The sequence below is a fragment of the Phocoena phocoena genome, chromosome 20, assembly GCF_963924675.1.
Source record: "Phocoena phocoena chromosome 20, mPhoPho1.1, whole genome shotgun sequence".
NCBI classification, from domain to species: domain Eukaryota; kingdom Metazoa; phylum Chordata; class Mammalia; order Artiodactyla; family Phocoenidae; genus Phocoena; species Phocoena phocoena.
The window spans coordinates 46,504,026-46,529,673 of NC_089238.1; the positions used below are offsets into that span (position 1 = coordinate 46,504,026).

Consider the following 25,648-nt stretch of genomic DNA (forward strand, 5'->3'; position numbering starts at 1 on the left):
GTTAAATAAACCACAACCCTCCTCATAATAGAGATTAGCAAGAGATGAAGAAAATTATAGGCAGGTGGCCCGTAGGGAGGCCCAGGATGGTTAACTAATCTGTGCTAAACCCCAGGTAACGCCCACATGATGCCTCTCATCAGCGAGGTAGATGGTCATCCTCCTGCTAGAGGTATCAGGGTGCTGACCCACAGCACAAAGGGATGGGAGAAGGACCTGCCTGGCTAAAAGGCGTAAGCTATTCCACACGGCTGTATCACACAGACAGCAGCTAGCCAGAATTCACAGGTTACTCGAGAAAACTTAGCCCCACAGACAGGGACTCTTACCCTGAGGCCTGCACACCACAAGCCTCCCTTGCTTCAAGACCCAGCATTAAGTGAGGCTGTCACTGTAACCCACTTCCACAAGTGGAGTCTGCTTCTGTCCTGCCTTCCTGTCCCCACAGGAACCTGAGATGGGGGAGGGATGACCAGCCCAGAGTGAGTATCAGGAGATGGGAAACTGCAGAAGGAGGGAGGAGAAGATGGAGGGACAAGAGAGGGTGCAAAGGAAAAGTTTTAACGCTTAAAATTAAGGAGATAAGACAAGGAAGATAAAGAGGTGAGAGGCAAAGGTTAAATCAAGAAGAGGGATGGGATCAGGAAGAGGAGCTCCGAAGATGAGTAGAAGGTGGGGGGACTGCCTGGCATTACTTCCCGTGCAAGTCACTGAGCTCCACGTCATCCTTTCGGCGCTTATGAGTGAAGAGGGAGGTGACCGGGTAGAGCTTGGCCTTGGCCTGGAACCGGTGTCCTGCAATGTCAATCTCATATTCTCCCCGGTTGATGAAATCTGCTGTCACCACCTGCTCTTCTCCGGTGTCCTCGGAAAAATTGTGCACAAAGCCCAGGCACACGTGGCGCTCTAGGGTGTAACCATATGCGCTGCTGGTGGTCTTGCCCACGTACTGCCCGTTTCGGTAAATGGGCTCCCCCCACCAAGGCCAGAGGTCCAGGTCTGTGTCGTGGTCGTCCAGGATGAACATAGTGAGGCGTTTGTACACCCCGTTCTGCTTCTGCTGCAGCAGGGCATCTCGCCCAATGAAATCCATCCCCTAGGAAAGAGCACAGAGACAGCATCACCGCTCGGGACCCGGTGTCGCTGCAGTGGGCTGCCCACTCCCCACCACACCCCTGCTAGCTCTGGGGAACGTGTGCTTCCCCCATGCGGAAAACTGCATTCACAGTATGAAAGACACCTGCAGAGAATTCTTGTAACAACACAGGTACGCATCACTCTCTTTTCTTTCTATTTTATAAACACATTTCAATCACAAGACCACACAGAACAAAAATAGGAAGAAAAATCAACACTTGAAAATGCTTGCTAGAATTATTTTAGAAAAACAATGTTTTTATATAATCTCAACCAGCAGTCCATGCATATATATCCGTATTCTATGCATAAATATTTACATATGCATATGTCCAAAAAAGAGCAGGATAAAATAAACTCTTAACAATGCGTGTCACTGAAAAAATATTCTTTGTTTTTCCCTATTTTCCAAATCGAGTATTCTTTACTTTTATATCAGAGAAAAATAGTTACCTAATTGCTCAAAAAGAACATCAGAGATCTACTATACTGATAGGGAATGACTGCTAAGATATTTTAAGTGAAAAAGGCAGGGTGCAATACCAAGTATACAGTATCCAACCACCAAGGTTAAGAACGTGGTGAGGGGAAATTACTCATCTGTTTGCACTGCATGGAAGCTATCTACAAGGAGAGGCAGAACCCTGCTGCTTCTGGTCAAGCTGGCAGTGGGACTGGGTGGGCTCAGAGGTGGGAAAGAGCCTTTTCATCCTCTTGAATGGTGATTACGAAAAAATTAGGCAGTTGAATGTTGTACATGGGGCATATTAATGAATTACCACAATCAACTCAGAAAAACTGCCCAGAAAGCACTCAGCTCTCCCTGTCCTCACGGAGGCTCCCTGCTCAGGAGGCTGAGGGCAGAGTGGGGTGTGCACAGGTACAATACCTTGTCTAACTTCACCCGAGACTCTCGTCCGCATTCCAGGGGTGTGGTGAGGGTGTTTAAATCCTGACCCCAGAAGGCAAAAAACTTTTCAATTCGGAGACTACGAAGAGCATAATACCCAGCATTCCGGATTCCGTATTTCTGTCCAACACTCATCACTTCGTTGTATACGTGCAGGGCGTACTAGAGGGAGAGACAAAAGGTCAGTAACCAGCAGACCTTCAGAATTAAACATGGAATCTGTCTGGCAGTGCCTGACGGCTGACACTGTTACCTGGACAAGGGAGAAGGTTGTCTACAATCCTCAGGAACCAAAGTGCTGCAGCCCAGGCTTAAGCTCCACGAAAGCAGCACCTTTATCTTTTTACTTCTCTAAAATGTCTAGGATCTCAGTATATATATAGCACTTATTAAATAATAACTCACAGAAGCTCTCTTACCACTCAGTAAACGACCAGTCTCGTAACTGCCTCTCCAACAGCCATGCATCCTCCACTGGCTTTGGCTTTGTTTTTTTGCGCCAGTTCCCTGAACTTGGTCCTTCCCTTATGCAATGGCCTATGCTGTGAAACTGGTGTTACACATAACTCTAGACATGCACGCACAACTCTGATTTGTCACACGGATTATGGCGTATCTTAAGAGACCTAGAGTGAGTCACAGAGGACCCCAAAAATCAGAGCTCTCCTACCCGTGTCCCACAATATCCAGTCTCTCATGTTGTTTTGTTCTTGGTTCCAGACACGTTTAAGTATCACATAACTTAAATGAACAAAAAGCAAATACTTAAATACTCTGTTAAGTCTAAAGCCCAACAACAAACGACACTGTTTACTTTAAAAACTGTAAAAGTAAAACAGAAAACAAGACAGAGGAATGAGGAAGACAGATACTGTATAATCTCACTTATATGTGGGACCTTAAAAAAACAACAACTATTAAACAACAAAACCAAAATAGCACCTAAACTCATAGACCAAGAGATCAATTTGTGGTTACAGGTGGGGATTGGAGGAAGGTGGTCAAAAGGTACAAACTTCCAGTTATAAGGTAAGTACTAGGGATATAATGCACAACATGATGACTAGGTGACACTGCTGTGTGATAACATGAAAATTACGAGTAAATCCTGAGAGTTCTTCTCATCACAAGGAAAAAAAAATTTTTTTCTTTTTATTGTGTCTATATGAGATGATGGATGCTAGTAACTAAACACTGTGGTAATCATTTCACAGTCTATGTAAGTCAATCCATTATCCCGTCCACCTTAATCTTATACAATGATGTATGTAAATTATATCTCAATAAAACGGGGGGGAAAAGTCAAAAACAAAAATCTGCTTCATTGGTATCGCAATTCTTTATCCTGGCAATGTATGTTGCTCTATAAACTGCACTACTGCAGCCGAACAGGCATTGACTAAGCAGACTGCTGTGATCAAGGCAACTTTAGATGTGGAAAAGGGAGTCTGAGCTATTGGGTACAACACAGCCTGTGGTATGTGTGTAAGTGAAACACTGCAAATAGCAAAGGCGGGTGGAGGAGACCATTGGAGACTGGCTGGGAAACGAGAGTAAGAATGAGCTGTATCTCGGGCGGGTTCAGTGTCTCAAGCTGAATGCTCTGTACTTGAATTAAGAAGACAAAGGTTTAAAGCAGGTGAGTAGTCTTGGGCTAGAGAAGAGCAACGCGAAAAGTGGGTCCCCCACTACTTACTCATTTTCTCACTAGATGCCAGGGATTGAGTGTGAACAAACCAATCTGCTATCTGCCACCATGCTTTGGAAGGCAGCTCCTCAGAGACAAGTATAAGCTTCTTGAGGACAAAAGCCAGCTTGAAAAGAACCCAAGCAGTGCACAAATTACCTCTTGGACTCACAGAAAACCATAAAAATGGGACCAGCCCAGGAAAATTGGGTAGAAAACAGGGCTTCTCCCTCCTGATGGGCTTGGCTGATTAATGACCCAGGAGCAGGTGGTAACACCTGAATGACCATATGGCACTTCAGTACAGGCAAAACATATCAGCTACATGCATATTAACTCTTCTCAAATCATGAATAATCCCTTCACCTTAATATTGTTATAATACTTTTGAGTGTGGAAAAGCAGATAAAATTTCATGGGCTGGTAAATCCGTGCTTCATTTAATAATTAAAAGGAAACCTAACACCATGAGTAGTATGACTATGTCAAGAACATGACGAGGCTGAAGATCACTGCTACTTGTCACAACTGGACAAGGGAAAGAAAATGCAGGAATAAAAATTGTTAAGAAACAAAAACTTATTGTTTGTGTGTATGGTAAGACTGAACCCTGGAAATTCCAGAAATCAACTAAAAAACAGCTATAAACAGTAAGATAGTTTAGGAGGGAAACAGGTTAAAGCATTAATATACAGGGAAAAAAGCTTTCATAAATCATAAGACACCAGAATAAAGACACCCTTCCCATTCACAACAGCAACACCACCAAAATATTCATATAAATTTAAGAAATGTATACCATCTACATGAAGAAAACTTCAAAATACCTCTGAAGGTCACCAAAAAAAAAACCCCACATAAAGAAAGGTATATTTTGATTGTAAGATTCAACACATATAAGAATGTCAATTCTTCCTAATTTACAAACGTAACAATCCAACAACTCAGGGTGTTTCTGTTTTAACTAGATGATTATAAAAGTTTATAAGGAGATCAGCTCGGTGCTTTGTGACCACCTAGACGGGTGGGACAGGGAGGGTGGGAGAGAGGGAGGAAGACGCAAGAGGGAGGAGATACGGGAACATATGTATATGTATAACTGATTCGCTTTGTTATAAAGCAGAAACTAACACACCATTGTAAAGCAATTATACTCCAATAAAGATGTAAAAAAAAAAGATTATAAGGGAAAATAAGGAAACAGGAATTCGTCTTTTCCAGTTTTCCAAGCTATGAGGGAGGATAAGCATTACCAAGTATTAAAATATACAATAAAGACTCAGTAATTAAAACAATGTGATACTGGATATACAAATAGAATAAAAGTCCAGAAATAAATCTAAATATATATAGAAACTTAGTATGTGGTAAAGGTAGAATCTCACATCAACTGGTCATCCACGTTAGAAAAAATAGTTTGATCCATAGCTCATAAAGTACCAAGAGACAGTGCAAAAGGTTGGAGCATTTAAATATGAAAAAACAAAACACACAAACCCATAAATAGCAACAACACAAACTATAAAAGCATCAGAAGTGGAAAAAATTTTTAACTCTGGAGTGGAGAAGCCCCTTCTACGTATTACACTCTAGAAGCCACAAAAGATTCATCAATTCACCTACAAAAAAAATTTTTTGCAACGTATGAAACATTTCCATAATAAAAAGTAAAATTTAGAAAACCCTTCTGGGACTTCCCTGGTGGCAGAGTGGTTAAGAATTCACCTGCCAGGGGACATGGGTTCCATCCCTGGTCCGGGAAGATCCCACATGCCACAGAGCAACTAAGACCGTGTGCCACAACTACTGAGCCTATGCTGTAGAGCCCGCGAGCCACAACTACTGAGCCCACATGCCACAATTACTGAAACCTACGTGCCTAGAGCCCGTGCTTCACAAGAGAAGCCACCACAATGAGAAGCCCGCGCACCGCAATGAAGAGTAGCCCCCGCTCACCACAAATAGAGAAAGCCTGCGCCCAGCAACACCCAACACAGCCAAAAAATACATATATTAAAAAAACCCTTCTATGTGGCAAAAAAAAAACCAAATCAAGACAAATGATAAACCGGAAAAAAAATTTACAACTTAATAGTAAGGACTGGCTGGCTGATTCAGAGAATGCCTAGAAATTGGGGGAAAAGACCAATAATTCAATACAAAAATGGACAAAAGATACTGCCAGGACATTCATTCATGCAGCATTTATTAAGCGTTTACTATGTGCCAAGTGTTTCTCTAACTGCTGGGGATATAGAAGTTAAACAAATATCCCTGCCTTTAGCAAACCTACATTTAAACGGGTAATGTGATGAACGAGATAAAGAAAATATATATTCTATGAGACAGTGGTAAGCACTCTTGAGAAAAATAAAACAGGGAAGGAGGCTAGGGAGGAGGGGGCCAGAGACTGCAACTTTAAATGGTCTCTTCAAGAAGGTGAGGTGGGACTTGCCTGGTGGCGCAGTGGTTAAGAATCCGCCTGCCAATGCAGGGGACATGGGTTCGAGCCCTGGTCCAGGAAGATCCCACGTGCTGTGGGGCAACTAAGGCCGTGCACCACAACTACTAAGCCTGCAGTCTAGAGCCCGTCACTCTAGAACCCGTGAGCCACAACTACTGAAGCCTGCACGCCTAGAGCCCGTGCTCTGCAACAAGAGAAGCCACCACAATGAGAAGCCTGCGCACCACAATGAGGAGTAGCCCCCGCTCGCCGAAACCAGAGAAAGCCCACGGGCAGCAATGAAGACCCAACGCAACCAAAAATAATAAACTAAAAAAAAAAAAAAAAAAATGGTGAGGTGTGGGGACCTCCCTGGTGGTCCAGTGGTTAAGACTCTGTGCTTCCACTGCAGGGGACGTGGGTTCAATCCCTGGTTGGGGAACTAGGTAGGATCCCGCAGGCCATGCGGCGTGGCCAAAAAGTTTTTTTTTTTTTTTTAATTAAAAAGAAAAAAAGGTGAGGTGTGAATAAGACCTGAAGCATGTGTCGCTGTGAGCTTGGGAGGCTCTACAGGGGGGAGGGATATGCCAAAGAAAGGGGAAGGGCAAGTGGAAAGGCCCTGAGGCAGAAACATATCCAGCAAGGAGAGGCAAGAAGATAGGGTGAGATGAGGAGCAGCAGTGTGGAGGAAGGTCGGCAGAGCTGTGTGCGCCCTGCAGATGGGCTTTTACTCGGTGTGAGAGGGGTTTTGACAAGTAGCTTGATCTCTTGCCTGGAACTGCACCCATCAGCCCAAAGTCTGACAATTCTGTGTCCTGGTACAAGCAATAAAGAAAAAGACACTCTTGTACACTGCGGAAGTTTTTATAACAGCAAAGGACTAGAAACCCTATAAATGTCTATTAGTACCAGACTGGTTATATAAATTACGATTCAACTATATAATGGCATACTATATCATTTTCATTAAAAAATAAAGAAAAAAGAAAAAGGAAGCTCTTTCTCTTTAGGTACTGGCAGGGAAAAATCTCTAAATTGCTAAGTAAAAAAAATCAAGATGAAGAACAGCAGTAAGCCTCCATTTGTGTTTCTAAAAAAGAGGGTTATGAATACGTCTTTGAACTTGCTTCCATATGCACAAAAATCTCTGACATGATATAAACTAACAATATCACTGGTGGTGGCTGGTGGGAACTGGTCAGGTGGCACTGAATACTTTTTAGAGGTTTTTAGTTTTAGACCATGTAAAGATATTACCTACACAAAAAAAGTACATAACTTAGCTAAAAACGTTAAAATCTCTTTAACGCAGCCTACCTCAGTGACCAAGGCCCGGTCAGACATGGCGCTCTAACCCTGCCAGCACCCATCCTCTCGTGGCTCTCACCTCTATAGGAATGTAAAGCATGAATCCTGGCTCTCCCGTGTGAGTCATGCTCATCACCCGGATCCCATTTGCGTAGCCCACACTCATCTCCTGTGGAAACAAAGGGAGAAGGTCATCGTGGAAACTCGTTAGGGGAAGTGGGCCCCTCCATGTTTGTTAGAGGAACGAACGCCTGAGGCAACCCCTCTCATTAGCTCTGTACCCTGTGCTGGACCCTAATGGAGATACATGTGAATGAAAATTTCTTCCTCAAGACAGTCTGTTTCCAGGCATCGGGATCATTAGGAACAGAGCACAGCCTTTCCAATGCTCTTCTCATGAACAGCCCCAGTTCAGGAGTGCCAGCCAAGCCAGTGGAGGGAAGTGGAGGCAAAGTCTTTGAAAAGCATGAAATACTTCTTTTTGCAAAGTCGTGCTAAAGATTTGTTTTAGTCAGAGACGCCGGGAGCGATGAAGACCAGGCAAATGTGTTCTCTGGCGGACCTGGCAGACAAGTCCTGGGTACCTGCCCCGCAGAAGATGATGCCGGATGACCAAAGAACACCGTTCACCTGCTACCCTGGGGGAAGAGACTGGGCTTCTCATGTTCAGAACGTGTTTCCAGCAGCTCAGTTACCCAAAAGGGGCCCCTGACTCAATCACCGTTCCTGCAATGGGAAGTGGTAAGCCCCAGACGGCCCTAAAGCAGACTGTTTCCACGAGGAGCAGGCATAGCAGCACAGTACGCCGTAGGCGCACGCACGTGGTTACTTCTTCAAGGAGCAAAGAATGTACTGTGACGGGGTCTGCTGCCAGCTAACAGAGTTTCCTGTTGCTTTAACTGTGCCATGGAGAAAAAGGAGAGCTGTAAAATCACTTAAGAGGTGGATCCTAACTTCGGTTTGAACTTCAAAGAGCATCCCATCAGTAACTGTCCCGAAGCTGCTTGTTACAGGCTGCCAAAACACGTCTGTCTGGACCTCTCTAATCAACCACTTCCCAGAGAGTGTGTTATCATTCCTTTTGTTCAGTTACAATTTGTTTCACTCAGCTCTAGTTGCCAAGTATAAGAAAGAAAATTTATAAGAAAGAAAGAAAATGAAGTAAGTTGTTTAGGGATTCACCTAAACCATTTCTTACCTGAAGGTGCCACATACACAGAAGTTACTTTGTGTATGGAAAAGAGGAAGCACTGCATGGAGAGAAGGGGCCTGACCTTGACTGGCATTTTTCGGCGTCCGCATCATAACACTCTAACTTAAAAATTTAGTCCACCTCTACAGAGTCAATACACACACAGAACCGACACTCACAGAGACGAGGTCTTCGAAGATATCAATGCTTATTAAACAAGAAGAACATGAAGACTGAGAAAGAAAGAAATGGATTTACTCAGTCATTCTGTTTGCTTAATGAAAGTCAGAACACGTTCTGTGGGTATTAACACCATAGTGAGAACATGTAATTGCCATCTCTGTAAAAGAAATATTCCCTGCTTATTTAAAAACTACAACTTTACTAGTACCCACCTTGCAAAACAGACTTGGGAAATGGTCTGGAGTCATAGGGGCATAGGACAACTCAGACAGCACATCCACAGCTCGAGGACCAATCAGATTGAGGGCTAAACGGAAAAGAACAAGAGATGTCTGGCCGCTCCAGGTGAATAGCTGAACCAATGGGAAAGGTCTGCTCTGGACTTGCTCACCTATGGCCAGGTGTGGGTGGCAAGACCATGAAAATGTCCATTTGCTTAGGCAATCCTAGGGTGGACCTTGATTCTGGCAAATACACTTCTCCTGACAGGGCTGCTTAATGCTGCTACTGACTCCTGGCATCTGACAGCCCGGCTAGTGTGTTGCCTCTTCCTGAACAAAGGAAGACAAAACTCCACAGCCTCCTTTGCAACTAGATTGGGATCATGAGGCCAGGGGATAGGAGCCCACTCCCAGGGCTGGCCAAACCACCCCCTGCACAATTCCTGTTCCCTGGGACTTCCCTGATAGTCCAGTGGCTAAGACTCCATGCTCCCAATGCAGGGGGCCTGGGTTCGATCCCTGGTCAGAGAACTAGATCCCAGATGCCGCAACCAAGAAGTCCACATGCCGCAACTAAAGATCCCATGTGCCGCAATGAAAATCCTGCATGCCTCAACTAAGACCCGGCACAGCCAAATAAATAAATAAATATTTAAAACCAAGACAAAACAAAAACAATTCCCATTCCCCTCCTCTTCCCAGTGTGGCTACATGATGGAAAAAGCCCCAAACCCAAATCAGTACCAGGAGAGCCCTGAGGAGAGCTGCCCACCCAGCCTGGATTCTGTCACATTTACGACAGCACCTAAGCTAATTACGCATCAAATACCCTTAAATGGACTAGAAAATAGGCTTGCTTCAATAAGCTTCTATAGTTTTCGAATCTGGTAGCGAGAAAGTAATCATATTTGCTACCATGATGAACTGAGGATGAGGGCCTGGTGGAGGCGAGGGGCAGGGGTCCATTGAGGGTAGGGAGGGGTTAAAGCTGGAATCAGGTGGCAGAAGAGGAGGGGTTGCTCCCTGAGAAGACTGCTGAGGAAGAGATAATATGGAAATTAAGTTATCTATCCTTAAAAAGTATTTACTCATTAAAGAAAAAATAAAAACTAAGGGGAAATTTTGAAGAAAATAATACTTAGGTAATAAATATAAAAATACTTTAATAATGAGTCACTCATTCATTCAACAAATATTTGCACTCTGATATGCTGGTTGTAGGGGACACAGCAGTAAACAAAACACAAAGAAACTGAAGCACTAACTCATTCACACTTCACTTATAAAAACATGGGGAAGCATTAGAGATCAATTTTCTATGACCAGGAGCCTCTTCCAAGATTCTAATTCTGACACTCATTTTTGAATATCAGATATAGAGAAGGCAAATGGAGAAGACAGATCTGGATCAACTTCGATCAGCTGGCTTTTCCTCGCTCAGCTGACTGCAGAGGGCCCCCTTACCAGTGTATTTCCAGGTGACGTCCTCCAGAATCAGGTTGCTGTCTTCTGGCATGTATTTCTTAAGCCAGGCCCAACAGTGGACCTGTTGGTCGGTTGGAGAAATCATGAAGAAACTGAAAGTGAGACCCAAAAGTAATCAAAACCAGGCAGCAGGAGAATGATCAGGAAGCAGTAAGTTCTCAGCTAGTTTCAAAGCAACGAACAGAACACTGGTGAATGATCTCTTAGCTTTCAGGGAAGGCCAACTGCACATACTTCTAGGATATACCACATAATGACAAAACAGAAGATTCTGGCTTTCTGCTAGTGCCAAGAAATTATACAGACCTACTAACATAAGATAAGGCATTTTTCCTCAATAGAGTAATTTTTCCACACCAAGTTTTACATAATCTGGTAGGTTTCTTTTTTTTTTTTTTTTCCTCCTGGTGCTTTTTGTGTGTGTGTGTGTGTGCTGGGCTGCTAATGAACTGGCCATGACTTTGAAATGTTTTATTGTCCTCAGTGTTATTACAGTTTCCTGGAGAGGTGAGCTGAGTGCTCGGCTCCGCCACAGCCATTAGGCGGAGGGAGCAGAGTGGCAGCCGGCTCACCTTCGCTTGCTCAGCCGTGCTATGCTGCAGTCATTTTCGTACCCTCCGCCCTCGTTGAGCATGCCGGTATGCACGATGTGGCCCACGGGCACGTCAAGGTCATTGGAGAAGAGGTATTGGAGAATTTCTAATGCCTGATCCCCGGTGGACTGTAGGGTTAGGGAACGAAGCAGAGAGAACAAACATGAGCACCTCTGGCCGGTAATGCGGCCTGACAGGCAAAGTCACTTGCGGAGAAGACTCAATTAGCCGTACTCGTGCAACAGTATTTGCAGATTTGCTCCACTGCAACGAGCTCCAGAGAAGCTAGCTATTGAGTCTAGTGTCAAATGAGCCTCTGCAAGCAGATGAAGAACCAGAAACAAAGCGCTAAAAATTCCAGAAAATGTTATAATACAGGTGAAACACTAAAATATATCAGAGTTCTTAGTCTGCTTTGAAGTGACAGATGAAAAACAAGAGGCATTCAATAAATACGCAAGTTTCCAAATCTGTTCTTTTGGTTCCCAAATACTTACTGTTATTTCAAACTTTGTGAAAGAGGACATGTCAATGACACACACGGCCTCCTTACAGCACTTGACTTCGGACTCCACAATCTCAAACCAGTCTGGCTTGTAAAAAGTCTTGCTCTGCTCCAAGGCCAACAGGTCTACAGGACAGAGAAAACCAAAGGAAGACAGAAAAGGAGGGGACTTGTACTGGTGAGTCTCCTTGATAGATCAGTAGAGTATAACAGGTTTTTATTATTTATTCTCCTAGGAAGACAAACTAGCTATGCACGTTTAAAAACAAGGTTTACTATTCTTAAGACAAAAAAACCCCAAAAAACAAAAATGAGAACGTGCCTTCTTACCCTTGTCTGGTGGCACAAAGTACTTTGGCCTCTCAAATCCATGTTTCTCCATCCACCTGGCTCCTTGTGCATCCAGCCGGTCATACAGAGGAGATGTGCGTAACTGCCTTCCTGTCTGGAAGTCCCAGCGGGGAACCTTCAGATCGTACAGAAGAGCTAGGAGAGAGAAGAGCAGTCTATGAAAGCCCAAGGCACAGAGCTGAGCACCAATATCCATGGGCCTCTGGAGTTGCTCCTATTCAAAAAAGCATGCTTTCAGGCTGCTGTAGCCTGATTTGCCAAATAGTACCCAGTGTGACACGAATGTTCCAGAAGAAAGGATCACATTGCAAGAGCTGGTAACACCCCTCCACAGACTTATATAGCTGTGAGTCACATAACAACCCTAGATCTTTGTTTATAATTACTGTTCCAAATTAGTAGGTAGAAACAATGGCAGAAAGGTCAGAGTTCTAAACCTTGTTAAGCTCCCAGCAGAGATGAAGGTTATGTCTACACGGGACACAGGTGGTTACAAAGTGTGAAAAAATGGCACCTGATTCTTTCCAGTGCCTGTGTTGTTGGAGCCTCAGACCTGTTACACACTTTTCCTAATATTTAGCCATTTCTGAAGCAAAAGGGCACACAGCATACCTTGATTTGGTGGTTCTGAAATCCGACAGGTTGCCAAGTATTGTCCCAGTGACATGATTTACATAACAAAGGGAGGGTCAGAATTCATTTCTCCTAATGTCCAGTCTGCAACAGTGAATACGTAAAATATCCAGAAAGAGTGTGATCTCTAGTCTCTTGCAGAGAGAAGACCGGACTTCACACCAGGCCCAACAAGAGGTACGTCAGCGTGGGGGGAGACTGGGAGATCACAGAGAAGGAAACCAAGCTGGCATCCTTATACTGTGACAGTCTCCTCTGGGCTTTAGGTTCTACTTTCCCTTTCCCCGTTTTCTATCATGCCTGCAACTTCCATCTCATGAGAATCAGAGGCGGCCACCAAAAGTACTGTATCATCAAGAAGCAGCTCCAGCTCATTTACAATCTGCACAGCTTCCAAAGTAACGATGGATGTAGAAACCTAGACTCTTAACAGTTCAACACTGTAACCAAAATATTCACTAAATAACCTTAGCAGTTACACATACTGCTTCCAGGTCCTTTAACTCCCATGGATGTGAATTCTCTGCCCCAGACCAAAAGTGAGCACACAGGTGTGACAGGTCATCCAAAGGCCTCATTGCTAATGGAACCTCCAGCTACTAAACCAGCAGTCCGTCCTTAAACAAGAATGCTGGTCACAGCCAATGCAGAATATTAGTCCTGAGGATAACTATTCCCCAAACAGATATATTTGGTCAAGTCTGAAAACAGTTCCTCAGTATACAAAAATGAAATTACAATCTGATTTGGTTCAATTCCTGATTCAAAAGCTATCTCTAAAGGGCACACTGGAAAATAAAGCTAAGACAAAGTAGTAACAAGTTAAAAGCGTCCTTCAAAGTCAGAGAGAAGCAAAAACAAGGAGAAAGAGCAAGAATGTATGTTTGGTATTTACATGAGAAATGGTTTCCTATCTTGCTAGCATAGGATGGGTTAATGAGGAGAGTCACTCAAAGGAGCCTGAAGCTTTGAGACTAACTTGGCAAATTCTCTGCCTTGGAAAGCAAACCATGATCTCAAAGACCAAGTGGGGAGTGAGAGCATTCATTCTGACACAGCAAAGTGGAAAGGAGGCAATGCTGGGAATGTTCAAGAAGCTGCTGCCAGGAGTCTAACAGGAATCACCACCTGTACGTCCTAGTCCACTTTCCTGGTCCCCGAGGTAACTAAGATACAATAAAGAAAATGTTCCATAAATGTCACGTGGGCATAATGCCCCCAACACAGGCCTGAAACAGCCAAACTCAGACGCCCAACTTGAAGCAATTACTAAAGAACCAAGGAAGAATCTGCCCCTCTGGATGACAGAACCAGTCAGATGCCTGCAACGATGGGCAACGGGGATAAAGCTTCACTTACGCATGACTTCCATGACACGGTGGCGCAGGAAGGTTCGGCTGCTCTGGAGGGCTCCAAAACGCTTCAGGTCCAGTTCCCAGACACTTTCTGAGGGATAGCCATGCACCATCCACTCAGCGAGGTACCTGTGTAGATGGGGGAAGTTGCTGGGCCTCTCAGCACCGTGATACTCTCAGCGCTGTACTAGGAAGCAAGCACCAACAGAATCGAAAGACTCTATCTTGTCAAGAGTGGTTGAGCAATTCTGGGCAATTTCCTTAACTTCTGGAAGAAACAAATTGTATCCATCTACTGCTCTCACAAGACCGCTATGAGGATATGAGCTCTAATGATAAGATTCCCTAGAAAGTATAGAGATAAGCCACATTCCATACAAATGTACTCCATACATGCAATGGGTTTTTTTTTTGTTTGTTTTTTCCTGTAAAAAGTCACCTCAGGAGGTTATACAGTTATCTGGCCATATCGCCTTTGCTCCAAACATTTTTGGTAACTTCTACTCCATAACTGTCTTCAGAGCCATTCTATAATTCACTCAAGAACACCGGTCAATTAAAAAATGTTTTTAAATTGTGGTAAAAAACACACAACGTAAAATTTACCATCTTAACCATTTACAAGTGTATACTTCAGTGGTATTAAGCACTTGCACGTTATCTGTAACTCTCACCACCATCCACGTCCAGAATTCTTTTCATCAAACAAACTCTATATGCACTAAGCAGCCCCTCCCTACTCCCTCCTTACCCTACCCCTGGCAAGCACCATTCTACATCTGTCTCTATGAATTAGACTACTGTAAGTATTCATATGGGTGGAATTATACAGTATTTGTCCTTTCAACACCAGCTTAATTTTTAATTTATTTATTTTTGGCTGCATTGGGTCTTCGTTGCTGCGCGCAGGCTTTTCTCTAGTTGCGGTGAGCGGGGGCTACTCTTTGTTGTGGTGCACATGCTTCTCATTGCAGAGCACAGGCTCTAGGCATGCAGGCTTCAGTAGTTGTGGCACGTGGGCTCAGTAGTTGTGGCACGTGGGCTCTAGAGTGCAGGCTCAGTAGTTGTGGCGCATGGGCTTAGTTGCTCTGCGGCATGTGGCATCTTCCCGGACTGGACGCGCAGGCTCGGCGGCCATGGCTCACGGGCCTAGCCGCTCCGTGGCATGTGGAATCTTCCCAGACAGGGGCACGAACCCATGTCCCCTGCATCTGCAGGCGGACTCCCAACCACTGCGCCACCAGGGAAGCCCCCTTGCTTAATTTTTATAAGTACCAAATTTGAAAATAAAAACCCGTGTGACCAGCATGATCTTTTACTTCACTCACCACACTTGGCTATTTCCAAACTCAAATACATATTCAAAGGACCAACATTTGTTATGACTGAAGTAGTACAGAAGAACATCCCACTGGCTCCAAGGCTAACTCCAAAAGAGGAGTTCCGAAAACATTCTGTACAATGACGTGTCTGGAACACGGGGAGAGCCTCCCATGGCAAATACTTTCAAGGGGACAACTCTCTCATGACATGTGTCTTCCTCTTATTATCAACATACTGGATTAGGTATATCACAAACCCTATGAACCAGAAGTAATTCCAGAAAGGAAGAAGCCTCGCAAGCCGAACCTGAGTGCGAAAGACTTACCTTCCAGCTCCTCCACCAAACGAAAGGCCAGCAGAGTTCATTCCCGCCAGGACGAAGTAGCCCCGCACTGAAGGGGACTCGCCCATGATGCACCTCATGTCCGGGGTGAAGGTCTCGGGGCAATTCACCAACTTCATGATCTCCATAGTCTCCAGTTCTGGCATCCTACGCAGCAGGGAACTCAACAGGGGCTCTGAGCAACAAAAACAGACCCAAACACAGTCGTCAGCTTTAGGGGATTCAAAACTCCGTACTCCTTACACTTTCTGTTCCCTCTCCTTTCGGAAAATGTCTTGTGGAGGTTTTCTAAGATGAGCCAACTGGGCCATCTATCAGAAGCAGAAGGCTTGGGGAAGTATGGGACATTCCTACAGAGTTCTTGGCATAAAGACGGAGAAAAAAGATACTCTTTAGAGGGAAAGGAGCTATGGAAGAGTAAATACTACATCTGGCTATAGAATCTCAAAGGGATCAGGACTCATGGAAAAGCTCTTAAATGACCCCCAAAGAGATGTGCAATAAAAGGCAATGTTTTCCTCAGTTGGAACAGCTGCAAAAGACAGACCCTCAACCTGTTTTAAGGAAGTCCATCGTCAGGGAATGATCCAGGGGGACTGTGGTAAAGATGAAGCCAGACTGGAGCTGGCTGGCAGGTACATGGGATTTCTTTATATTATTCTCTTCACTTTTAAAAGTTTGAAATTTCCTAAATTTAAAGAAAAAATATTTTAAGTCCAAGTGGAAGGAAGGACATTCTTCACTACAGACCTTTGAATTGGGAACCATGTGACTGTATTACCTATTCGATAAATTAAATTAAAATTATTTAAAAATTGAGTAAAAGAACATATTAATGAAACTGTTTTGCTTCTTAAAATTCTCTTCAATTTTAAATGAAGTCCTACCAAAAGAAGGTTTCCTCCCAGCCTAAAATTTCAGCAATGATTTTAGGCGAATAAGTGATAAGCCAAAAGTCCCTTAAACCAAGATTTTAATTTTAGGTCCCTGAATCTGCTCACCAATAACCGTATCCTTAGATTAGACAAACTCTGTAGCCTACCCTCTGTAACCACCAAAAGAGGTTGTTACAAAGATCAAATAAGGAACTACGGGTATATCTCGGTTCAGTTCTAGACCACCGCAATAAAGTGAATATCGCAATATAGTGAGTCATGTGAATTTTTTGGTTTCTCAGTACATATAAAAATTTTGTTCACACTATACTATAGTGTACTCTATGTACAATAGCATTGTGTCTAAAAAACAATGTACATAACCAAAAACAATGTAAATTAAAAACTACTTGGCTAGATATGCAAGCAACCTAAGTGTTCATCAACAGATGGCTAAAGAAGATGTGTGTGTATACACACACACACACACACAATGGAATACTACTCAGCTCTTAAAAAAACTTTTGCCATTTGCAATAACATGGATGGACTTGAAGGGTATTATGCTTAGTGAAATGAGTCAGAGAAAGACAAACACTGTATGTTATTACTTATATGTGGACTCAAAAAAAGAAAAACTAGTGAATGTAAACAAAAAAGAAACAGACTCACAGATACAGAGAACAAACTAGTGGTTATTGTTGGGGAGAAGGAAAAGGGGAGGGACAAGATAGGGGCAGGGAGTCGAGAAGTACAAACTACTATGTATAAAAAAAATAAGCTACAAGGATGTACTGTACAACACAGAACGTAGTCAATATTTTATAATGACTATTAGCGGAACATAACCTTTAAAAATTGTGAATCACTATATCGTTTGTACGCATGAAACTTGTATACTGTACATCAATTGTACCTCAGAAAAAGATCATTTAAAAAAATTTTCTACTTAGACTTCAGTGTATTATTAAAAACTTCTAAGAAAAGTAAAAAACAAACCAAAAAAAACCTTTACTGCTAAAATATGCTAATCATCATCAGCCTTCAGCAAATCATATCTTTTGCAACAGTAACAACAAAAAGCACTGATCACAGATCCCCGTAACAACCATAACAATTAAAAAGCTTGAAATAGTGTTAGAATTACCAAAATGTGCCAGAGACACAAAGTGAGAAAATGCTGTTGGAAAACAGTCCCAACAGACTTGTTCAACACAAACTTCAATCTATAAAAAACTCAGTATCAGACAGCAGAGTTTGACATGACACTAAATCAACTATACTTCAAAAAAAAAAAAAATTGAAAAACGAAACCAAGAAAAAACTCAGCATGTGCGAAGCACAATAAAATGAGGTATGCCTGTGTTCCTGAAAAGGCTTTAAAGTGTAACATCTTAGACAAATATAAGGCAATCTTGTTAGAATCTAGTTCACACACCAAAGTGATCCCAGTCTTCCTGTAGATTCTGAATCTCCAGCTGGTTCTTGCCCTCAGTGAAAATTGGCTTTGGGTTCTTCTCAAAGCCCCCAGACAGGATGCCACCCTGCCAGTTCCGAATATAAATTCTTCCATCGGCATCCACAATAGCTGAGGAAGAGAAATGACAAGGGGGTAGGGGGTAGAGGAGAAGACAGGGTTGAGCGACAAGCCAGCTGTCTAAATGGACAGAAAAAGCAGCAAAACAAAAACACCCAAAATTGGACTTATTAACCAAACAGCATTCAGTGAACACAGGCATTCATTAGCTTTAAAATACTGTTCCCGGTCATGGGGGAGGATCCTCCCTCTCAGATTTACAGTGGAGACTGTTTCTCAGATTATCCCTAACCAGATCACTTATCTAGAAGCTTTGACTAGTTCTCAGAATCAAACTGCTTAACTGCCACTGTGCCATGTGAAAGCCAGAGAGAAGGGGGGACTGTGGAGCCCACTCCAGGGATGAAGGCCTCCAAGTGGTATCAACCCCTCCCTACAGCGCTGGGAGTCTCTGAACAGCCCGAGTTTATAGCTCACCTGTGACATCTCCACAACGTGTAGCATTAAGTCAGGAACTCTAGGTTACATTCCAAACACCCTCAGTTTAGACCTGTTTGAGACTACCCGTTAGCTTGCAAACAAACAAAACGGCTTAAGTGCAATGCCCACTTTGGCCATCCTTTCATAAAGAGTTATTAAAGTCAAGTTACAATGGGGTCCACCTCCCTGTACCATGCTCCAGAAAAGAAACAAAAAGAAAAGACTCTTCCGGGCGCAGTCTGTCCTTAGCAGAAAGCCTTCCTTTGCAGAGGACAGAACAGGGGCAAGGAAACAAGATTAAAAACAAAGTGCAAGTCCTCACTTGGTGTGTTGCTCTGCAGAGGGGTCTCCCAGGGGCGAGTCAGAAGGTAGAAGTGTTCGCAGGCATGTAACGGGATACTAACCGGCTCCTCGTTGGACAGACCCAGCTCGTATGCCCACTACAAACGGACAGATTGATTTGTGGGTGGAAGAGGAACAGAAAGACAAATGAGCAAGTGCAGCCTCTTGAAAAGAGTTTAATTTCAAGTGGCTTCTGTGCGCTCTTGCCTCCACATCAGCTGTGGGAAGCCAAGTTCCAGCCTGCTTTAGTTCAGTTATTGGACGGGGAGCAACACTATGCCCTTTACACCACAAAGTCTGCTTTTCGAGCAGAGGAAGACAGATTTACGAGCTCGTGAAAGGAGCTCGTGGGGAGCAAGTGAGGCCCTTCTAACAAAACGCCTGGCCTCAACCACAAACCCCAAATACCAATCATAAAGAACTGCACATGGCAGCAAGTACTCCTAGGTCCCCTTAAGACTGTGGAGTGGGAGGCAAGGGACCAATCTGCCTTCAAAGCAGCAGCAGTTTAGTGTCCTGGAAACTGAATCCACGCTCCTGACACAATAAAACAGCCTAATACTCAGCTGCTGGGTGGTAGGATGAAATGAAACACCACAGACAGACCCGACGCCAAGGACTGATTTCTGTCAATGCCCAACTCTCCTGGCCTTCCTGACCAGGACAGTGCCAATTAGCCAGGGGGGAGGAAGGAAAAGGTCACCCAGGCTTCTATTTGAGGAGTGAGAACAGGCTTCCGATTTGGAGTGAGAGATTCTGAGTTTTCCTATCCAAACAAGAAACAGTGTGGTCCCTGACATCTGCTTAGTCCACCACAATATTAACTGTACATCTGTACCGCCCCCCCCCCCAAAATCCTGGAGACAAAAGTTCAATAAGAAAAGCAGTGACCCAGTACTGTCGCTAACCTACCTGACCCGCACAGTTGACAAAATAGTGACACTGGATCTGTCCTTTATCAGTCTCCACACCAGTGACTTGACCTTTCCTCACCATAACATGAAGAATACTTGTCCGGTCATAGATCTGAACACCTGTTCCAACGTAAACAAAGAGTTGGGGCATCATCACCTGATGTTTCGGAATTAGGCACGTGCAGCAAACACGGAAGAGGCCAGGGCGATGCTGGCCTTTAATTTAAAAAGCAAAAAACTCCTGGAACCACATCCTGAGACTGTGTAAATGGACCTTTCCCGAGACTGAAAATACCAGGCCAACTGAAAAAACTGACTTCAGTATGTAATCAAATTCCAGGAATCATGGGAATTCCCTAGCGGTCCAGTGTTTAGGGCTCTGCGCTTCCACTGCAGGGGGCACAGGTTCGATCCCTGGTCAGGGACATAAGGTCCCACATGCCACGCAGCATGGCCAAAAAAATTCCAGGGATCATAAAAGGGGTAGGAGAGAAAAAGTGCCATTGGGCATCCTTAAATCCTAATCTACATACATCATGAATCAGTTCATCCAAAGTACATAACACCACAGACACTGATCAGTCTTCCCCCCATTCATTCCAACATCAGGATATGATCCAAGCTGTGGATTAAATCCCCAAGGTGTGTTTCAACCTTAGAGCTTCTCAAGTCCTGTGGGGGAGAAAATGCCCTTAAATCTGAAGTGCTTTAAGCAGGACTAAAAGCAGATCCTTGGAACTTAATAAGAAAAATGTGGCCCTGAAGAAAAATATTTATTAACAGATACTATATTAAGACAAAAATTCTAGGAGCCAGGAGCCAGTGTCCCCATATGGAAGTTGGTTGGTGTTCCTGCCCTACTCAGAGATGCTTTCTTAGATGACCTCTTCCTTCCTAACCCCAAAACGTGCTTACCATTTTGGGAGGCAGCACTTGCCAGGGCAAGAGCCACATCAGCGGAGGACACCACTGCATCCTCGGGGACATGCATGGCCCCCACCAGGTCGTGCACATTGAGGAGAGGGTGAAGTTCAGCCACTTTCTTGGGGGAGATGATCTCGGAGGGGATGCCTATAACACTGCCACAGAACACAGGGGGACAATGACATTCACTGCCCTCCGGCAGAGGTCAGGTGACAGTAAAGTCAGGACAGGCTTCTAGCCTCATACGTACTTCAGCCTTGAATTGATGCGCTTCAGGGAGATCAGCCGGTCCTGAGTTTGGGCCAGAAAGATCGAGCCTGTCCTTATGTAACCTGGAAGAAAAAACAGCCCAAACTGAGACAGAGCAGGCCAAATGCAGGGGGGCGGAGTAGCAAGCCCACTAGACTGTAAAGTGGAAGACCTGTGATGAGTCCTGGGCTGCCACCTCCCAATCATTCTCAGCTCACAGTTTTGTGAGGATCAAATGAGTCTAATGTACATAAAATCACTCTTACGCTAGAAATGAAGGACACCATTGCTGAACAAACCTTTGGTTTTTTTGGAGGGGGGCAAGAAGTAACTGTGACCCATCAGTTCTTCACTCCTTTATGTAATTATAATTAGACCCTTTCTCCGCCTATTGTTGGTGGGAGAGTAACCCTTGGTGAAGGCCACTCAGCAATCTTCCACCTCCGTACAGCCAGCAGGCCTGTGACCTAAGCTCAGCCAATCTGATCCTCCTGGAATACTGAGTCTTGAGCAAGGAGGGGAATGGCTGGACGCCCCTCATCTCGGGAGCAGCAGCGTCCTGGCCACATGATTCCTGTACCAGCTGAGGGACTGGCTGCTGTTGGGTCCCTACAACCTGGCCTCCACCCTGCCTCCAGCTGGCAGCCTCCTGCCAACTCTACAGGCCCCAGTGGCCTTCCAACAAACTCCTTTTGCCCAAGTTAGCCATGGTCAATTCCTGTTGTTTGCAATCAATGTACTGGATACGACCACTATTACGCCATAGTCAATGACAATCCTCCCAGAATGCAATGAGTCTTAGCTTTTATGAAGAAAAACTCACATCAAGTGTCTTTTTAAAAAGGAAATACAGTCACGATAATTTAAATATTTTATTGTTACTTCTGAAATCATCAGATAAATATGCCCTTCGCAGACATGACAAGATTGCCAAGTTCGGAAAACTGAAATTTCAGAGCCTGATTTTATAAGTGGTAAATTTATCCTCAATATATTTACTCCTTTGCTCAATCCTGGGGTACACAGAAAGCAGAACTGTCCATAGCACTGTGAAAAATAAACTTGCTAATTATGGGTCAATGTTTGTTCACATTTCCTTTTGTCTTGACTGAAGGTGGAGTCTAAATACTGTGATCAGAAATCCCTGCGTTTGTTCTTGTTTCCCCCTACAGTAAAGTTGTTATTCATATGAAATGCAACTAGATTATTTCGGATAGTGTTCCACTGAACGTTTCTCCCTTTTCCTGATGGTTTTATTCTATATTTGAATATGCAAAATGTTTACATTGTTCTAAAAGTCAGAACTATACAAAGTCAGGCCAGAAATACCACTACCCCCCAGGCCCCCACCCTGCACCCTGTTTCCCACCTACCCTGGGAGGTAACCAACCTCAGTACTTTCCGGTTTATCCTTCCTATGTTTCTTTCTTTGCAAAATTAAGTATACATTTGCATATTTTCTTACTTCTTCTTACACAAAAGTATCACATTTTATATACTTTTTAACACCTTGTTTTTCTCATTTAACAATTATCACAGAGATCACTCCATAGCAATTCACAGACATCTTCCTCCTTCTTTTTACATCTACCTAATAATCCTTTGTGGGGATGTTCCATTTTATTTTACCAATCTCATGCACGTATATTTTTGTACAAGATGTTCTTAAGTGGAAAAAACAAAGTACATAATACGCTTAATACAATCTCATTTGGGTTAAAAAAAAAAGTAGACCTGTATATACATACAAACTAACCACAGACTAGTAACCTTCTGGTGGGTATTCAGCGGGGAGGATCACTTTTTATTTTCAGATTTCTGTATTGTTCACACTTATTATAATGAGTATATAAATTACATATGTTTAAAACTTTTTAAAAGTTCCTTTTAACCCACAAAGTAATTTTTAAAAATTGATTTGGCACCAACTTAGTAAATTAATGGTTTAATCTATCTGCATCTAGGTTTTTCATCTGTAAAAGAATGATCTGGGCTTCCCTGGTGGTGCAGTGGTTAAGAATCCGCCTGCCAATGCAGGGGACATGGGTTCAAGCCCTGGTCTGGGAAGATCGCACATGCCACGGAGCAACTAAGCCCGTGTGCCACAACTACCGAGCCTGTGCTCTAGAGCCTGCGAGCCACAACTACTGAGCCCCCGTGCCACAACTATTGAAGCCCACGCACCTAGAGCCCGTGCTCTGCAACAAGAGAAGCCACCATAATGAGAAGCCTGTGCACCGCGACGAAGAGTAGCCCCTGCTTGCTGCAACTAGAGAAAGCCCACGTGCAGCAACGAAGACCCAATGAAGCCAAAAATAAATAAGTAAAATAAATTTTAAAAAAGGAATGATCCTTCCTTATTATAAGATCAAATAATACGTGGAATACTTTCAAAGATTATTAGAACTTTTAGATGATCATGTTCAATCACTTGACAAAAATTACATCATGAGCAAAAGCAGCACTGCAGAAACTAGTATCTGCATAATGAGGACCCCTGGAGTGACCCAGTAATTCAGAGTAGAAAGCAGTTAACATACACCTCACATGAATGAACTATTTTCAGAGGATTAGCTTATTATGTTATCATCAAATCTATGTTGTACACATGTCAGCTATTTAATATCTCAAAGCAGTCCACTGAATGACAGCAGTCACTGGAATGCACACCTGTACATTCTGCTGGACAACAGAATTCTCCAGCAGGGAAGTCCCTACATCACCTTTCACTGCATCACTGGTGAACTACAATGGGGGTGACAGATTGAGGGGGATGCCCTTACTCTCTGTTGCCTGACTTCCTCACTGCCCCACAGACATCAAAGAGCGATCAGGCCCAATAAAGGATTCCAGCCAGTGACCTCGAACAAAAGCTAGACTAACTTACCTTACAGAAAAGAAGCCTGCAGCCCTGATTCCTCTGGAAACTAACCAGCTGAGCCATGCAAGGCTCAACAAAGCACGAGTAACTGAACCAAAGGACCAGGACTCAGCAGTTCCATTTCTGGGCTCATTATGTGGACCCTCTTCTGACTCAAATACTGGTTAGTATCTGATTCAAGTACCTTGTTGTCATTAAATTAAATCCAACCAAAAAGGACTGAAATCCAGTTAGGTCCATGTCTATCATATTCAAGTTATTAGAAAATCAGTCTTAAGTTACAATGTACAAGTAAGGTTACACTTCAGTTGGCAAAAAGAAAAGCTACCATTTTTTGTCAGTATTAATCTTGAAGTATCTGTGATCTGAATTATGCAAGGTCTGCCTCATATAGGCATTGTCCTGAATTTCGTCACTGGGCCTCACTACCCTCTCATGATTATACTGTGGTCACCAAACTGCTTAATCAGCCACGAGACTGGGTTTGACTCTGGGCTTCTGGCTAATCCATCACCTTATAACAAAGCGCTGGACTTTCTTTCTACCTTGTTACCATATGGAACCGTAACGTGGCTTTGTCTCCCTCTCCTTGGGACAGTTCCTACTTACTCCAGTATTATTTAACTTACAATTCTGTGTCCTTACGCCCTTGGTTACACAGGTAAGGAGAAATACATGTTTATGCTTTCTAGGTAGAAATATCCTTAACATCAATTTTTGAAGTGCAGTGGGTCAGACTATGATTTAACTACCAAGCACCTAGAGTTGAGTTGTTTCTCCTCCTCTTTATTCAGGAGCCAAGTGCTGCCACTTACTAGACTTCAATGAGTGAAATACAGAGGAAATGGCCCAGGAAAACTTCCATTTCATAAGAATTATAGAATCTGAAAAGGAGCTAGGATACTGACTGAAGGCCCTCGATTTACAGATAAGGAAAGTGAAGACAGCTCAACAAGCTAAGTGACTTGCCCAAGGTCATACCCTGACAAGTGGCAAAACCTGTATTAAAACTCAAGTCTGAATTACCAAATCACAAGCTGACTTGGTATAGGACCGAATACAGTACTGAGTAAAAGAGTCTAGACTACCTGCTTACCTGTATGGATCCCTGTCTCCTGCTCTAACTGACGGTAGAGTCTGTTTGAGTAGGCTGCCATCTTTTGCTCAATGGTCAAGTGCCTGGCGGTGCTTAGGATGCCAGCACAGAACCTCGTAGAGCCAGCAGCCAGCCTGCAGGACAGATGCAAATGCTATTAGGTAGACGCATATATCTGTGAATACAACAAGTTCAAGGTTCCTCATTATACCACTGTTGTAACATCCAAAGATGGAAACAGCCGCAATGTCCATCAACATGAGAATGATTTAAAATTTTGGAGTTCACCTATACAACAGAATACTTTACGACCATAAAAAATAAATGAACACTTTTATGCACCAATCCTAATAGAACAACCCTAATGAAAAAAGCCAGGTGAGGAACACTGTTTAAGGTATGCTGCTACTCATATGAAAAAGGGAAAAAAAATAAATGAATATGCATATACCCACATACATACCTACCAATACATATCTGATTATACATGGAGAAGAGTATCTGAAATGGTACCTAAGGAACTTAACTGGCTTCCAGTGAGGGAAACTTGTAGCTAGAGGTCAGCGAGCAGAAGGAGACTTTCCCCTGTACACTCTTTTACACATTTTCAAGTTTGAACTATGTAAATGTATCACCTATTCAGAAATAACCACACTTTAAATTTTTAAAATGTTGTCCAAT

At 43.5% G+C, this 25,648-nt stretch overlaps 1 protein-coding gene across 2 annotated transcripts in view; it reads right to left on the bottom strand.

The window, feature by feature from the left end:
- Positions 1 to 604: 604 nt before the first annotated feature.
- The window catches only part of PDPR (pyruvate dehydrogenase phosphatase regulatory subunit), a 33,946-nt gene continuing 8,902 nt past the window's right edge, over positions 605 to 25,648 (bottom strand). The window contains exons 3-18 of one of the 2 annotated variants that reach the window (XM_065898636.1): positions 24,968 to 25,101; positions 20,992 to 21,073; positions 20,733 to 20,896; positions 19,816 to 19,937; positions 18,884 to 19,001; positions 17,983 to 18,132; positions 15,652 to 15,844; positions 14,008 to 14,132; positions 11,995 to 12,150; positions 11,657 to 11,790; positions 11,139 to 11,287; positions 10,546 to 10,658; positions 9,073 to 9,167; positions 7,565 to 7,654; positions 2,027 to 2,209; positions 605 to 1,096 (exon numbers count right to left, since the gene is read on the bottom strand). In XM_065898636.1, the coding sequence (XP_065754708.1) occupies positions 692 to 1,096; positions 2,027 to 2,209; positions 7,565 to 7,654; positions 9,073 to 9,167; positions 10,546 to 10,658; positions 11,139 to 11,287; positions 11,657 to 11,790; positions 11,995 to 12,150; positions 14,008 to 14,132; positions 15,652 to 15,844; positions 17,983 to 18,132; positions 18,884 to 19,001; positions 19,816 to 19,937; positions 20,733 to 20,896; positions 20,992 to 21,073; positions 24,968 to 25,101 (2,413 nt within the window). In that variant the 3' untranslated portion in view covers positions 605 to 691. The remainder of the gene's footprint in view (positions 1,097 to 2,026; positions 2,210 to 7,564; positions 7,655 to 9,072; positions 9,168 to 10,545; positions 10,659 to 11,138; positions 11,288 to 11,656; positions 11,791 to 11,994; positions 12,151 to 14,007; positions 14,133 to 15,651; positions 15,845 to 17,982; positions 18,133 to 18,883; positions 19,002 to 19,815; positions 19,938 to 20,732; positions 20,897 to 20,991; positions 21,074 to 24,967; positions 25,102 to 25,648) is intronic. The other variant, XM_065898637.1, reaches the window with a different exon arrangement.